General features: G+C 49.2%; 1 protein-coding gene across 1 annotated transcript; it reads left to right on the top strand.

The window, feature by feature from the left end:
• Positions 1 to 263: 263 nt before the first annotated feature.
• LOC119095946 (mitochondrial amidoxime-reducing component 1) lies at positions 264 to 3,039 on the top strand. Its single transcript, XM_037218805.1, has 2 exons — positions 264 to 1,382; positions 2,018 to 3,039. Exon 1 carries the CDS (start codon positions 352 to 354, stop codon positions 1,339 to 1,341), a length of 990 nt encoding a protein of 329 aa, XP_037074700.1. The 5' UTR covers positions 264 to 351; the 3' UTR covers positions 1,342 to 1,382; positions 2,018 to 3,039.
• Positions 3,040 to 17,618: the final 14,579 nt, after the last annotated feature.

Here is a 17,618-nt window from a genome sequence, read left to right as displayed (position 1 = left end):
TAGATGTGAGCACCCATGCACCGTGTTCACATCTACCTGTTGTGAGCAGCAGGTAGATGTGAACACGCCGAGCTTCCAGGCATTATCACATGGAGATCCAACATCACAGAGCTGATATTAAATTGTGGCATAGATGAGGTGCCAACTGAACCTCCCGTGGCGTCGCCCCCGCGCCCACAATCTAAACATTGGTGAGGCCGCTGTTGGCTGTCCGGTTGGGGCAGCGGTGGCTGACTGGTGGCGGGCAGTGGTGGCTGATCGTTGGCGGGCAGTGGTGGGCGACTGGTGGCGGGCAGTGGTGGTGGCTGATCGGTGGCGGTCAGTGGTGCGTGGGTGACCGGTAACCGAGACATGGCGGAGTCGCGCCTACTGCCGCTGCTGGCCGCCGCCGCCCTGCTCGGCGCCGCCCTGCTCCTGACCTGGCGACGTCGGCGTCGCCCCGGCGCCGCCGCCACCTGGACGCCGGCCGGCCGGCTCGCCGCCATCCACCTGTACCCGCTGAAGTCGGGGGCCGGCCAGCGCTGCCAGCGGGTCCGGGTGACGCGTCTTGGCGTGCGACGGGGCGCCGTCCTCGACCGCTGCCTGGCTGTCGTCTACCAGGGCCGGGTGGTGTCTGCCAGCGCGCGCCGTCGCCTAGTGCTCGTCGCCGCCGACGTGGACGCAAACGGCGTCACTCTGACCGCACCCGGGATGCCGCCGCTGACCGTGCCGTTTCCGCAGGACGGCGACGACGTCAGCATGGTTAGCGGCACTCTCTTCGGCTACCCGAGCTCGGGCGTGGACCTGGGCCCGGTCGTCAGCCGCTGGCTGGCTGAGTTCTTCGGAGACGCTGGAGTCTACACGCTGATGTACTTCCTGCCGGGAGTAGTGACGCCGCGAAGAACCGTGGACATCCCGAAGCCGTACGCGAGTCTAGCATCGCCGGATGATATCTCCGCATTCACCAACGTCACGCCCATCTCCGTCATCTGCACGTCCTCGCTGGACGCGCTCAACTCACGCATGGAGACGCCAGTCTTTCTCGAAAACTTCCGCCACAACCTAATCATCGAAGGTGCACCTGCGTTCGACGACGACAACTGGAGCTTCGTCAAGATCGGCGACGCGGTGCTGCGCAGGATCAAGCCCGTCCAGCGGTGCCCCACCACCTGCGTGAACCCGCAGACCGGCGAGCGCAGCGAGAGGATGGAGCCGCTGAAGACCCTGAGGACGTTCCGGCTGGCCAAGACGGAGGACGAGAAGAAGCTGTACAAGGAGGCACCGCTGTTCGGTACCGGTTTAGGCGTGGACGTGGAGGGGGACGTGGCTGTGGGTGATGCGATATACGTACTTCGGAAGTGAGAACATCGATAGGCATGGCGGTGCAGCGCTCTTGGGCCTTGGTGACTGCCATGTCTGGGGATGTTCTCACATAAGTGTTCTGCTCTATCGCGATTATAGTGTTGTTCTGGATGAAGGCTCATTGTAGCTTCAGCAAGTAGCTTTGCGATGATCAATGAAATAACGTATTGCAGCTGTCCACCATCCCAAGTCTGGTCGATGAATTTTTCCTTCGATTTGATGAACAGCAATCAGCGCTGTTTTAACAGGGAGAAAATCGTATTGTCGGCGTTCGCCTTGTCATGGGCATCACATTTGATATGCTCAGGGGTTCAGGGGTTACTCCAATGTAAAGAGATTCCAAGGTGACATGAGTGCAAGTTGACGCTGGCTTCTAATGTGTCATTTTCCGGCAGCACTTGACGCACAAAACCTCTTGCGTCATGCGTGTATAAAACTATCTTAATGACGATATACTTGTGGCTTCTGATTAATGCAGTACTAGTTACCTCATTCCTCGTAAAATAACCAGGAGAATGGAAATAAAAATGGACTGATATTTCGGGTAACTTCCTTTATTAAGACAAATATTAGGAATAACTTCAAAACCGCCTGCCGATTCTGTGCATTTTTTCTCTTTTTTCAACAGCAGACCACAGTTTTTACAGGTCACCAGCATGCAGGGGATTGAACAAGGAGCAATAGCCAGCCGTTACTACGACACAGCATATCCAACTAAAAATTAAACTGCGCGAAAAATACATGTATATGGAAACAAACTTAAGTGAAAATGCATAGAACAATATGCATCATTCAAACCTAGAAGCGATTCCAAGTAAACGGGCGTCATGCATATATGTAGAATTATAAGAATAGATTCTTAAAGGAAAACGGCGACCAGATCTTAGAGTGCGGGGCTCAACATGGCCGATTATGCTAAAGTGACTAGTGCCTTGATATGTGATGCGTGCTAACTTAAAACGAAAAAAAAATTGTTCACATGTGTGAACAACGCCTGTTGTGTGAAGCACGATGCATGCTTAAATGAAATTGTGTACATGTTAAAGTGTTGCGTGATGCATGATGCTTGTTTAATTGAAATCACTTTCGTGCATGCATGGTGCGTGATGCGTTATGCCTTTCTACTTGAATTCGTTTGCATGTACACGTCCTTTCGCGTATTTCAATTCTTAGTTGGATGTACACTGTATCATAGTAATGGTTGGCAAGCATTTCTTGTTCGATCCCCTGAATGTTGGTAAGTTGTAAAAACCGTGGCTCGCTGTTTGAAAAGGAAAATAAAGTAGGTTAAGCAGGCAATGTTCAATTTACCACTGATATTCGCCTTGAAAAGGGCATGCAGCAGAAACACCAATGCATTTATCTCTTCAATATCCTGCTTATCCTGCGAGGAACGAGGCTGTTAGTATCGTCTTCTGTATATGTATGATCTTCCTCGCGAAGGCCCTTAAAGGGAATGGTTCCCCATTTGAAGACATAGGGGCATGCGTGAGATATGATGAAACAAGCTCACCTATGACTATTGGTATAATTGCTAAGTGAAAAAGACTGCTCTAGATAGCGGAATCCTTGGTTTAATAAGCTTGCTCTTCGGTGGGTTATCCTCTGATTACGTCTTCGTACCTTACACGTTGATTGAGGGCCAATTGACGGCCGTTATATCTGGAAATCGCGCTCAAGAACGCCAAATATGAGCATCTCGACAATTATAATTTTCTTGGTCTTGATCTCCGCATGGCTCATGAAAGGACAGGACTTGAATGACGTTATCATGACGTCATTCAAATCCTGAAAATCAGAAACTGGAGGGGCTGAGGTCTTAAAAAGGCAGGATTGTGAACAGCACTGAAAGGTCTTGAAGATAACTATTTCAGTTCAAAACATCATATGTATGTGGAACACTCCCTCAAAAGAAGTGCGGATTTGTTGCTTTCCTTCCTTTTGCCACCAGTCTGTGTTTCGCTTATGAGTTCACAAATCATTTTGCCCAGACACTCAGTGTTGTTTCCCTTGAACGCAAAAGGTACGTTTATTACAATAGTTACGATGTTACATCAGCGGAGCCGTTGAAACTTGAAAATATCGTAACTTATTTGTAATACTTTGGGAAAAACATCATACGCTGAGCAGGACAGTGCACAGATACCAATATTTCGTTCGTAGATGTCCAAACAACTTTCGCTGGCAAGTTTAAGCTCAATCATGATTATTGCATGAACAAAAATTCTCAAAACATGGAATGCGTGCACCTGGTGCAAAATTGCAAAGCATTATAGATAGCATGCCTAGCATTCTACCTAAAAAAGCTGCAATTCAGGGAAGGTGGCTATCATGGCAGAGGTAGTGCAAATAGTTATGATGCTGCGGACATAGATAGTTTTCAAAAGCTCGATTTGCTGCAACATGGGAATCGTGCGAAAACCCGAGTCGTTGTGAGTGTAACCGACACAAGGATCATTGGCAAAAGTACGATACTGCTGAAGAGTACCGTTTGGTAGACTTATGTTAGATAACTTGGAAAAGCTTTTGCAGCGTCATTTTAGACATCGTCGGATTACGAAATTGATGGCAAGGCTTAGATTGTGTCAGTTATATGAAACAATGCGATCCGTAACGCTGCGCGGACCAACTGGAGAACCAAACCGGCCTGAGCAACCACACTGTTCCAAAAGTGTTGTTCTGGGACATTCCACTATCTCTATGCAGCCAACGCGTTAAAGTACCACCTGTTAGGCATTGTCCCGACGGCCACATTTGGGACCATAAATTAACATATATCAGCGCAGGACCAATACGAATCACGAGACCGGCTGCACTGCCACTGCATGGAAAATTAACCGTCATGGCTCAGACCGACTCGGAGCCAACTGTTCGGTGTTGGTGGCCCCGGGCCGAAAAAAGGGGCCCGCAGGGGGTCGTCAATCGGTTCAAAGCCCTCTGACATTTGAGGGTGACCGGTGTGCCAAAGACAATAATATATGACAAGGTAGGCATACATTTGCAACATTTTGTTCCTACACATTACCCGTCCGGAATCGGTGGAGCTTCCTGGCGGACTGTTGGACGGCAGGCAAACCGGCCGCGGCTGAAACTCGCCCCACCGACAGAGCCAGACACAACCGCAGGGTCGAGCGGGGCCTGAGAGGCTGATGCGAATCTGACCGACACTCCAGCCGACCGGCTCACATCATCAAACCGGCGCCATGTGTTCACCGGGTCTGCGTGGAGAACAGCGTGCGTCGCACTGTTAGATGGAGCAGGTCGCGGTTTTCCCTCGGAACGACCATGATGGTGACCATGACCTCCTTTTCCGAAGTGAACGACCACATCAGGATCAATGGACGCGGGACGCCTGATCACCGGCGAAACGAAGAACACGCAGTGATGTTGACCTGACATGTTTGGAAGATGTTCCCGCTCCGCCCCGAGAACTCCGCCGCGCCGACGCCGCCGGCACACCAGCTGGCATCGCATCAGAAGTGCCACGCCACGTCAGAACTGGGCCAGAGGCGCGAGGAGAGGGGGGAGGGGGGAGTGCAGACCCACCTGGGACGAGCCAGGAAGCGAGCAGGTGAGCTTTTCAGTATTGCTAGCGACGCCACGCCCGAGATGTGGCCCCGGGCGCGTTGGAGGGTCGAGCCCTGGAAGTAGGTCGAGCCCTGGAAGTAGGTCGAGCCCTGGAAGTAGGTCGAGCCCTGGAAGTAGGGCAGGCCGGTCCGGCAACTTATTGGACGGAGGAGGGCGTGGCGGCAAGACTGTAAGACCGTGCGGGAAAACGAAAATGGCCTGCTCCAGTAGGAAGAGATCACGAAGAAGTAAAGCATCGTGCGAAGGGTATGGTCATGAGTATAGCAGGAAACCCCAGAGAAGTCTGAGGGAAGCAGTCGAGAAGAAGTCTAAGGGGCTGCTAGGTGAACGGGGAGAGCGCATCAGGGGTCGAACAGGAGTGAATCGAGAACGAGACGGTCCCGACGCCCATCACCTAGCGGCGATATCTGACGCTGTGGGCGACAGAAAATCAACCACCACACGCACGATAAGAATCCCTGGGCTGTTGTCCCCATGGCCCCAACAGGGCCATGGGCGACTGGCGCTCCAAACTGTTCCTTAAGCCCTCCCCAACGGGCGGGCGCGGGCCGCGGCTACCTGCTCTTTCCCGCGTAGCTAGGGAGGGGGGGGGGGGGGAGTGATGTGTCACGCGGTTCGGCGCTCTGCCCGCGCAAAACGATGAACTGGCGCGGTCAATACGTATGAGTAATAAGTTTTTGTAGGCAGGTGACCTTCTGCGTTTTAATGGTTTAGCGTGGGAGCGAGGCTGGAGGTGACTTGGTTAGGCGGCGAAAGGGCATTCGCGCCCGGGGTGGGTTGGCATGGGGTCTGAGGCTGATAATGCGCGCTTCGGTGTGGCGTTTGTCTTTTTTCCCTCAGAGGCGACCAAGGGGAGGGGGGCGCCACGGCTCGTCATGGCCCTCGCCGGTCCCGAATCGCGAGCAGGCGCGGCGTGCAGGCCACGCCGGCATATCCATGGTCTCCTCCAGCTATGGCGTTGGCCTACTGGTAGTTAGACGGTCTGTTTTTTTTCTTGTTCTTCCAATTTTTTTAAATCTCGAGGGAGGAGGGTCGGGCTGTCACTGATCCCCGCCCAGCGCGCATGCGAAGACTACCAAACGACCACGCCATCTTCTCCTCCTTCGTAACTGGTTGCTTCGCCTAGGTCGATTGAATGATTGGTTTCGTAAGATGTCCGCACACATGTAGGCTCATTTTACGTTCGGTTAGCCGTTCGCTTTTGTTCTCCCCTTTTGTTTTGTGTTGAGAGACGCCGAACCCTTGCTGAACCCCTTCCAGCGTGCCTGCAGGGATTTCATCATGCGTGCGCTGCCTTTTTCCTTGTATCGCTTGTCCGGCTCGATTAATTAACTGACTTGGCACGGCATTCGCACGTATATAATTTGCTTTTGTTTTTTGTCTACTGATTAATTGCCTTGTTCAGTTCGGTGCAGTCTAGCTCCATCCAGCGCATACGCCTGGATTCCTTTATCGAGCGTCGGTACTTTCCATTTCCCTATGTTTTCCTTTTGTTGCCTGGCCTGATGCAATCGCCAACTACTAGCCGAATCGCGACAGAGGGCAGCACCCGACCGTGCACAAGGGCGGAGCGGGCACCCTAGACCCGCCGGCAGAGGACAGCACCTTACGGTGTAGACGGACAAGGTAGTCAAGCGCACGCGACACGCCGGCAGTTGCGGGGTCGCGTTGGATACTGAACGCATGGGAGTCGAACTCGCTAAAGCCGCGTACAAAACCGGGAGTGTGCCGTGAAGGTGGGCGCGGCAGACGAGGCCATTTATTGCGATGACACTCCTGTGGTGTCTCGATTTTTGTTTGTTTGTTGTTGTTCTAAGCAAAAAGTCACATGCTCATCTAAGGTCAGTGACGTTGTTTGGCCTTTTGAAAGTCATGGCGACCAAGATCATACAAGACCACTTCAAGTTTTGCATTTAGATAAGGGGCAAAGATGGCGCTAGGCAGAATGCTCCTAGAAACAAAATTTTGACATGGGTCTTTCTAGGTCAGTGAACTATTCTGGCCTTTAAGAAGTCTATGAAAGGTGTGTAGTGTGGTTCCTGTTATCAATAAATTCGACATGAGCACCAGAAACTACCCCATACAGCAATCCCTAGAGAACAGGTTGATTTTGACGTTGTTGTTACATTCACACCGGACCTTAGGTCGCTGTAACTGGTCAATTAAATTGTTGTGTTGCCTAAAAATGTATCTCAGAGGTGTGTGGCCTCGTCTAACACTCCGTTGTCGATTCAGATTGAGCTATTCCCTAGAAATTGCCTTCGCTGAATCGAATCCACGGCCTGACTTTGACCTGCCATAGGTCAACGCCCATGCAAGGTACATCATAATTTGTCATTCCAGACGAGCCACTATTCAGTTTCCTACAGTCATGCAAACTTTGGCGCGGCTATGCCGCGCCGTTCGGAAACCATTTGGTAAAAACCTTTGGGGGATCAATCTGACCCCCACCCGAGCGCGTGTTAACAGGGAACACAGTGAAGTGGATGTATGCCGTCGGAATCGACGGGGTCAGCTCCCGTCGGACTGCCGGACTTTCGCCTGATGCGCGACGTGCCATCCTCTCCCGAAGATCGAATCATACGGGGATCGTAACCGAAGGGTGGTGGGCGCGGAACGCACTCGAGCAGTACGGCTCGGCTATGGCCAGCGTTGAGGAGTCAGGCGACCGCAGTCCTGCTCTTACTTAGATAAATGTCTGTGTGCAGAGCGACCCGAGGGCGGGGTTTCGTTCTTTGTTACTTTGAAACCATCGACTCATTTAGTTGTCTCTCACTTGACTTGAGACGTGATGGCATGAAGAGGCATAGACCATCGTATGATCAAGGACCAGTTGGGACCACCCGGAATGCAGAATGCAGAGAACGGGACAGAGCCCGTTCTCTTCCGACGTAGTGTACTCCCGGCTTATGATATCTTGATGGCGGGATATTCTGTACAGATACAGATCTGCCATCAACGCATATATGAAGGGCGACAAGGGAACGGGCCGTCGGACAGGCCAGTCAGGCCGAGTATCCAGAGTGTACCGGCCGTGGATGCTGTAAGGCATAAACGTAGGTTACGTCGGGCGCTCGCTGTCTGCCGAAAGGCTCCATCGTCTCATCTGGCGCGCTGTCTACCCCTAGGCCTCTGAGGGACGCGCCGTTGGGCGGTGCCTTGGAAAGCTTACTCCGGCAGGGCAGGCGGGGGGCGAAGGCGCAGAGGCAGCGTGCGCGGCAGCGGAAAGCTGCGAGCGGTGGGCGTGGCTGAAGGAATGCTGGGCGGCCACCGTGGACGAGACGCGGGGAGCGTCGTCCAAATAGGGAGCCTTCGCCCTGGAGGGCAGGCAAGGGAACGATTCGTCGTCCAGCCACAAACATTTGACGTTGGCCCAAAGTTGCGTCGGTGCCAAGCTGATGAACTAACATAATATGTTTTCAATACGGCATGCACGTGGTTTCGGTGGGTGTTTAAAAGTAATGACATAAATTTAACTTCGCTCGCGAGGACTTGCGCAGACGTGCCGATCCAAATGGCAGGGTGCTGGAAAGGCGGAGGGGGTGTGGTGATCCCATCCGTGCGCGAGCCAAGAATGAGTGGGGTGACGTGGGCACCAGTAGATGTGTTTGCCTGGAGTGAGCGTGGCGGGGTGTCAAATGCATGAAGTCTGTGGGGGTAGTTGAGGAGGCCAGGGTGGGGCTCCCAGTCCTGTTATCCAGCGGGCCCGTGCCAATGTTCGCCGGTTTTGTGGGGTCCCTGCCACTTGGGTCGTACCAGCCATACATCTGGTTCGGTTTTGTTCCGTTTAAAAGTCATGATTAGCTTAAATGTGGAGGTGCAGAGTCGTGGCCAAAGGAAGTGTTCGACATTTATTGCAGTTTTGAACTGAAATATCCATCTTGAAGACCTTTCGGTGTTGTCCACAGTCCTGCCGTTCTTAAGATCTAGGCCACTTAAGCTTCTGAGCTACACGCCGGAAAAAATGGGAAGAGTATTTCGGGAGAGTATTCAGTCACCTTGGCATTCATGACGTTACAATAAAGTCATTCGCATTCTGCCAATCCGTGACCCATGCAGTAATCAAGGCCAAAACAAGTCTAATTGTCAAGGCGGTTATATCTGGCGCCCGTGAACAAGATTTCCGGAGGCAACGGCAGTCAACTGGCTCTCAATCAATGTTGTTCGGGGTACAACGTAATCAAAGCATGACATGTTGAGTAGCGCATTTGCTGAACAGAGAGTTGTGCTGTTTAAAACAGTCTTTTCCACTTAAAAGCATGCTAATATTTATAAGTGGGCTTGTTTCATCATATCTGATGCTTGTTTCAATGTCTTAAAATGTGAAACATCCCCTTTAAGGTAGCCGACGGTGCACAAACATCCAGCGACGACCGGGCAGCAGCGCAGCGCTCGCACCCCGCCCCAGAAACCTCCCGACACCAACAGCCGACCCTTTGCGACCCACCTAATTTGAAATTGTTCAAACTTTAAATGCCTACAAGCATTACCTGGTCCATCCCAAGCATTTTACCTGTGATGGAGTAAAATTTTTCAAACGTGCTTGGCTTGTTCTGGACCCGCTTGTTCACAGCAACCGGCTCCGCAGCGAACATGATGAAATTTACGACAGGTTTGGTATTCAAACATTCGAAAACATAGTTGTCGCTAGGCGTAGCAGCCCTTGATTTTTTACCCAGCTTTCTATTCGAGCTGGCTATTAATCGGGCAGAAAAATTCTTGTTACAGTCAGTTTTTCACCCTCCTCAGATTCCACTTATCGCCTCCAATCCTGATTCTCCCGAATCTCAGAGACGCGATTTCGTTCATGCATAAGACGGCACAACGATATGAGCAGTGATAGCCATGGTTGAATGGCTATCCAATATCTACTGAAAAGGTTTTCTTAGTTTGGCATCAACATACACCTGTAGAACAATCCAGCCATGACATCCATGGCCCTTCCTGGCTTCTACCGCAGGCCCTCAATCTTGCAGCCACAGAGAAGTCCGTTGCGAAAAAACAGCATCGTGAATACGCCGGCCAGTTAGATACCTGCCTAGTTGTCACATCCACACGCTGTTTCTTAGGCATGTCACAGAGGGTCAAGACGTGGGCGTGGGGTCAGTGGGTCCAAGCGGGCCATGAACCCCCCCCCCCCCCCCCCCCGTTTCAACATGGTGGGGAGCAGCAATTCTAACTGAACCCCCACTGTTTCATTGAATTTGCGTTTAACACACTTTTGTGCTACCTTAAACATGCATGCTGATTTACCCTGTTTACCGGCCGTCCAACACCTCTTGCTCTTCCGGCACTGGACAAACTGCTTCATGCGGTGAATGGTAGCATCTTACCATCTCAGGTACGTTAAATGAAGGCATTTGCGGGCAAAATTTAGATTACTTTAGTACCCAATGCTCTGCCTGTTTACGAAGCCTTGGTTCTTCTGCTTGCGGGCTTACAGCCTGTCAAATATATGCTCATGGGGCTCAAGTTGGCGGTTGGTATACTCCATCACGTCAGGCAGAAATGCGTGCCTGAGTTTGTTCGACAATCCCATTTTGTGCGACATGCATCGAAATACCACAGGCGTCATATGAATCCCCTGTCCTTGTCGCTGAAGCGCTATCATTAAGCCACTACTGACTGTCTTTTGCATCGATACAAGCCCACTGTGAGGACGCCCACCGTGCTTTCCAGATTCATGTGAAACATTTATTCAAAGCGATGAGGATATGGTGACTTGATATAATCGTAAAGCTACCGAAAATGCCATTGCTTTCGTCACAAATGTGCTAGTGCTACTGCTGTCAAAAATGGCGCTGGCTCGCACATGCTGACGAGCGGCGCTCGCATGTCAGTAACCTGCCATACTGTGCACATTGATCAGCTGCCGCGTTGTGCAAAAGTGAAAACATTATTCGTAGGCAAACCAAATGTATAAGACAATGTCTGAACGCTCATAAGCTTCCACTTCTTTCCAACTGACCCCAAAACGTGCCTCTCATAAACTTCACACACACAGAAGCCCATAGTTTCGTTTTGTGCGACTGAATTTTCAGTCGATCATTGAAACATTATTTTTGGAGCTCTTTGCGGATTGGGTCAATCTGCGAGCCGCATTGGACAGGAACAGAAGTTTCCACCAAATCCTAAATTAGTACCGAAACGGATCTTCAGATCTACCCGCTCACACGGATTGAACGAGTGGAATATCAATCCAACGGATTTAAGCATCAAATATCTTAAAAAGTTCCTGAAATGCTGCAAGAATACATCAACTCCGAGAAAATGCGGTAGTTTTAATTCGAAGGAATGCACAAACAGGTCACATGTAACGTAACTCAGCCACATATTCCACAAACAAATTTTTTGATAAACAGATAACATTGACAACTAAATACCAACGAGTGACACACAACATATGCATGCACACAAACACAAGCACACACACACACACACACACACACACACACACACACACACACACACACACACACACACACACACACACACACACACACACACACACACACACACACACACACACACACACACACACACACACACACACACACACACACACACACACACACACACACACACATATATATATATATATATATATATATATATATATATATATATATATATATATATATATATATATATATATATACATATATATATATATGTCTGTGTGTGTGTGTGCTTGTATATATATATATAAACATATATATATATATATATATATATATATATATATATATATACAAGCACACACACACAGACATATATATATATATATATATATATATATATATATATATATATATATATATATATATATATATATATGCTGCTATGAAAAACTAGATCCGTCATTCCTTCCAGGCCAACTAAGATGACTGATAACCAAATAATCTGTCTTTTCATAGGATAGCTGCCATACCTCCTGATCTCGTCACCAATCCCATTGAGCCCCAGTGGATGGCATTACATTTCAGATTTGAAATACTGGGCAAGGGCATGCTTTGTTGGCAGAGCGCAGGCTACCGAATTTTGAAATCCATCTCATGTCAGGGAAGTATAAAAAATGAACTCCATGTCAACACCACAGTTTCTGTTCACATAATCATTGGCCAAGTTCATGAGTCTAACACCAGCTTCAATTGAAGTGCTGCTTGCTGCTTGCTGCTGCTTCTTCATGCTGCTTCAGCTACTCCATTTTCTGGTATCTGCCAAAACAAAGATTGTTGTACCCTCACAGATAGTTTTCTACCATTCCCCCCCCCCCCCCCCACCCCCATTAATGTCTCTCAAAGAACAAACATATTGGCCTCTCCAGTCAGGGACCAAAGGTAGCCTACTCATTCAGCAGTTAGCTGTTTGACGTGAATTAGATGGAGTGCGATCCATGCGATGCACTTGACACCCGGCCTAAGCCTTTGGCATTAGGGAAGTATTTATTTGCGTATTTATTTGCGTCCTATCTATTCCACTCCCACTTGATAAGCCCTGTACAAAGTGCACACCAACAATGCATTTGCATACCAGTGATTCTCCTGTTATGATTTAGAAGGTTCAAGACAGTGCACAAAAAGCCATGAAATCAACATGGCCTTACATGCCACTTAAGACCTTCCATTCACACCACAACTGAAAATTTGGTAAGATTTGGAGTGGCTTGTGGGATTGCCCGCGTCTTTGCTGGCAAGTGGCTCGCATGTTTATAAGATGTCAAACCACCAGCGGTTATGGCAGATGTTGGATGACGGGCAAAATGCACCCGTCCTGAAAAAAACAACATTTTTAACTGCTCAAATGTGTCGTTGCGCCATGCGATGCACAATTGCAAACAAAGTTTCCGTTTTTTCATCACAGGCAAAATAAGGGAGATTTGGTAGTTTTGTGATATCCATAATGGGCTTTAAAACTGACGCAACTGTTTCATTTTCCCGTATGATTGAGAACTGCTGGCGCCTTCAAGGGACCAGTCGGGCGCGTTACTGGCAGTTTTGACGTGACCGGAAATCTAGCTGGAGATAATGGTCGTGGTTGAGGCCGTTTTGTCAGTTGGTGTGTCCGAGAACGGATGCACACCTAAGGTGTCGCATATGAGGTAAGACGGCCGTTTTAGTCATTGGGAAAGCATACCAAATGAGCGTTGTCCCGCGCTTGTGAAATGGGTGCCGTTGAAACTGCCGAGTGGCGTGTGTGGGTTGTTGCGCCTAACCTGGAATATGACATAGTTAATGTGCTCATGTTCATTGAAATCAGAGATGGTTTTCGCCACTGTGATGTGATGACATGACCTTTTTTGTCTGGTTGATTTTTCTTTCTGATAATTTGTTTGTGGTAAGTCCGATCGAATCGGGTTGGATTGAGAAATCTGGGAAAAGTGAATTGGCAGGCGGATTGGATCTGGACTAGCCGAACTTGATTGGACCGGATCCTAAACATTCAATCCATGAAGAACTCTAATCCTCTTGCATGTACCAACCTGTGATAATGACCACACTAATATCCTAGACCATCTCGGTTTATTTTTATCACACAAGTAAATGGCATCGCAGCCGATACCGCACGCGAACAAGCAATCACTGGCTATAGCAAGCGGAGACAGAACCTACCCCAGGGGACTGCAGAGGGTTCAACGAAGCACCATCGTCACACAAGAGAAGAAGAAGGTCTCGTGTAACGGAGGTGTCGGAACCCATTTGGCACGTGTACATTTTACATCCCCAGACGCGAGAATACCTGCACTTCCCTGGGGTGTGGACTTGACTCATCGCCGAAGCCACTAATGCTGGGTAACCGCGTGATCTTGGCCGTGAATTTCAGTTGCCAAGGTCACGGGGTCAGGGCTAAACCCGCACCCAGCCCGGCGGGCTGGGTGCAAGCGTTAGTCAAAACATCACAGACGATCAACGGAAAAGCGGCGCATAGGTTCAAACGAGGGAACACGTATGCAATCGAAGTCAACAGGATTATCGCCAGGGTCAAGGCCAAGTTCAACAGGAGCATTGCCAGGGTCAAGGCCAAGTTCATGCATGGGTCATCCACGTCGCAGATACTTCCGTTGAAAATGACGTGTGGACTACAGCCAAGTATAACAACAGCTGGGCAACGGCTAAGACACAGAGGGTTCATAGTGAAACCAGGCGTCCGTGCTGTCATCGCCCTTCGTAGCTAGCTTGGCTCGTGCGAGGCGATTGCTTCATATCACAGTCCTAGCCAATGCAAAAGCAACTTAAGGCACAAATATCGTCAAACTGCTTTCAGAATCCGAGGACTGCAAGGTAGTGATAAGATGAGCCAAGTGGCATCTTACTGACTTTTACACAATTATTGAATTTGAGGTGTCCGGAACAACTGTTAACAAATTTAAACATTCCACTAGGGGGCGCTCATCACCTCGCTCCCTTCTCTGACACCACGCCTCCCCTACAGGAGACCTCAGGCCAGGTTAAAGATGTCATCACTGCTGTCGTCGCTGACAGGTGCCCGAGGTGGTGCTGGCATCGGCGCCTGCGGCGGAGGCTGCTGGGATTCGTGCCCACGCCCTCCCTCTAGGTCGCCGAGCGCCTCCGCCTCCCTGCGCTTCTTGCGTCGCCTTCGCCTTTTCCTCGCTGGTGACGGGACGGGACAGGCTATCGTCGGCCAGGTAGTCAGTCTCTGGAACGGCCCCGCGCTTGGTCCTGCGCATCCGCACGACCCTCCGCTGGTCCTCCTCCGACTGAATCAGGCCCAGTTCGAGGCCGGCCCAGCGCACCTTGGTGGTGATCTGCTCCTGCATCATCTTGATGCACATGCTGATGAGAGCCATGCCTGCGCGTGGGAGAGAAAAATCATCAGCATCTGCATGCCGGAGTTCTGTTCGTCGTGCGGGGCAATATGTCATGGGACCACCAAATGCATCACGGTGAAGTGCAATGTTGGCGGTGCGCACGCTCGCTTTGAAGGTCACGGTGAAGTCCAATGTTGGCGGTGCGCATGCTCGCTTTGAAGGCAGAGAATTGGAGACTGGCAAACGTCTTCAAAAACCTAATGTCGGTGATGGTACATGTTCGTCGCACAATGTGAATTCCGTCATTGTGCAGTGATTGCGAACAGTGGTAGTTATGAGATTGAAGGTGCCTTCAGCATGGTGACTGCGTTACTACTTCTGACAAACAAATAAATGAGAGCAGAGTTCAGTAAGATCTGGACCGGCTGGTGGCTTCTGACAAAGGGCAATGCTCACCAATTAGGCAGTAGCAAATGGTCACACCCATTTTGACAGCGGCCATGAAACCGTCCTTTCTGTCCAAGAAACTGAAATAGGAGAAGTAAACGTTGCTTCAGTATTTAAAGCAGTGTTCCACATTTGCACGGGGTTTGGAATTCAAACAGTCATATTGAATATCCCTTAGTGCGGTTCACAACCTTGTCACAGCCCTCACAGACTTGAGCCCATATAGTTTCTGAGCTTCACGTCCGCGAAGATGTGCTGACTTCTTTAGAGCGACTATTTTGACGTCACACAGGCATCCCTAACTTCATATAACGTCATTCATATCATGCCATTCCATTGGTTGTGCGACGTTCAATACCAAAGAGCCAAATTGTCGAGTCATTCATATATGACGTTGGTGAGCACGCTTTCGAGATACGACGACCGTCAGCTGACTCCCAGTCAATGTTGTAGAAGAGACCGTGACGTAATCAGGCATTGACAGAGTGTGGAACATATTTACTAAGCATATAGATTGTGTTGTCTAGCGCACACTTTTCCATTTCAAAGTAAACGGATAGTTATTAGTGATACTTGTTATTATATCTGATACTTCATTCAACATCTTCAAATGTGTGAATTCCCCTTAACACTGGTCACAACACAAGCAGAAAGTGTAAAAAAAGCTTCGCTACGCAGGCCCATGGACAAATTTTAGGTGGCCACGTATTTTGTTAATCCATGAAGTGGATAGCTACAAACGGACGGCAGAGCATCCCATGTCCTTGGACTGATAATGGTTAAGACCTCTTTCCATTGAACTGCGTATGCAGCCTTGTGATTACTTTTTTGTAGCATCAGATCAGTCACGTCCAATTTTGTCGGCGGTGCCAGTTTTTTAAAGCACTGAATAGCTCTGAATTTTTATCTGATGTAGCCATTTTTGCGGGAGAAATTACATCAGGCTCCATGCCCACTACTATGACAGTAACGCATCTCATTTCCCTTCCTTTTTGCAACGATTGTTTTCTGTACTGTTTGCAAAAGCTGTTTGTTAAAATGTTTGTGTAATAAATTCTACGAAAGCTGGAACCAACCTGTTTATAGAAAAATATACGCCAACATGTGGCTCTGATCGCGCTACTTCGGCGGAGCGTTGCTCTATGACATTTATTTCTCTCCTTTTCCCCTACTATGGCGTTAAACGCAGAGGCTCTTTTCGAAGCGCACTTTGGCTTCGGGGAACGAAGTATCACATGGCCTAAACAGGCACACTGATTCAAACTTCAACCGATGCACTTCTCGGTAATTGGTCCTTGCCGCCCGCTGTGCCAACCGCAAACGTTAGACTGTGCCGACGTCATTCATCTTTGAAGGGGTGCTACTTTGAAGCGTGCAGGCCCGCAATGCGAGGTAAAACCGGTCGTAGATAGTACCTCCATCCTGTAACAACTGACAACGGGCCTTAATAGATTCTGCCGTCGTCATAACGAGGGTGGTCGCGACACAAGCAAATGGCTCAGTCTCGTGATATACTCTGGGGCTTACAACAAAGCAAGAAATGTAGTGCTAATTTTAAGGGTTAACAGTGTAATTTGTTCTCGAAAATACTTAAAATTATATTCCTACCATACATTGTTTGTCTCTCTGTGTCACTGCCCGATGCAATTATTAGACTTAATGCTCCTGAGGTGTTACCGGATTGTATTACTGAAACATGACCTCAGGGTGGGACACTCCATTTAATGAACTGGCCTTTTTTATTGGATTGGCCCAACTTTGGCCTCCTATGTACGTGGTTCGGAATATTCGAAACAAGTCAAGGCCGTTGCTTTTATAAGACAAACCAAATGTTTTCAGATATATTTAGAGCCTGATGAGTTCAAGCGCTGCCCGTCTAAGCGACGATGCATGATCGGGCCACAGCACCTTCATCAAATCTCGTGAGCTTCAGAAAAGTGGTTTCCCCAAGTCCATATTTTTAGCAAACAGTATGCTGCTGGAACTTTGAAGAGTTTTTCCGGAAATTCTCTTTAGCCTCAACATACGTACGGGTCGCTCCAAGCATCTCACATTGTAAGACTTCCGGTAATCCACTTCACTGTGTCAGAATCGTTTCACATAAGTCTTAGTCCAGCTGCCATTGGCTGACGTTATATTCTGCAACTCGGCCCCTTCGGAAAGGCACCTTGTGGATGGTGTTTAAGTCGCGGCAATCTGGTTACCTTCATGCCATAGTTTCTAAGACGACGCTCCGTGACCAGCAGTGGTCGTCTTTGTTTTGGTCATATCAACGACAGTTGTTCAGTGCATTGGCGAGGAACGTTATTCACATAGATAAGACAGTAGTAATAGCCTTATCCCTGGGAGAAAAACCAGGAGAATGACTTTATAGATAGGCTAGGTCTAAATCCAGCTGCCATTGCAAAATGTCAAGACAGAAAAGCGTCATGTTGGTAAACCTATCTATAAGAGAAGAAGAAGAAGAAGAGAA

The sequence above is a fragment of the Pollicipes pollicipes genome, unplaced genomic scaffold (assembly GCF_011947565.3).
Source record: "Pollicipes pollicipes isolate AB1234 unplaced genomic scaffold, Ppol_2.1 Scaffold_4219;HRSCAF=4965_pilon_pilon_pilon, whole genome shotgun sequence".
NCBI classification, from domain to species: Eukaryota; Metazoa; Arthropoda; class Thecostraca; order Pollicipedomorpha; family Pollicipedidae; genus Pollicipes; species Pollicipes pollicipes.
Note: the sequence above shows the minus strand (reverse complement) of the source record. Positions and strands in the feature narration are given on the sequence as shown.

Coding starts and splice junctions, on each gene's coding strand:
- LOC119095946 (XM_037218805.1), top strand. CDS start 352: ATGGCGGAGTCGCGCCTACTGCCGCTGCTGGCCGCCGCCGCCCTGCTC.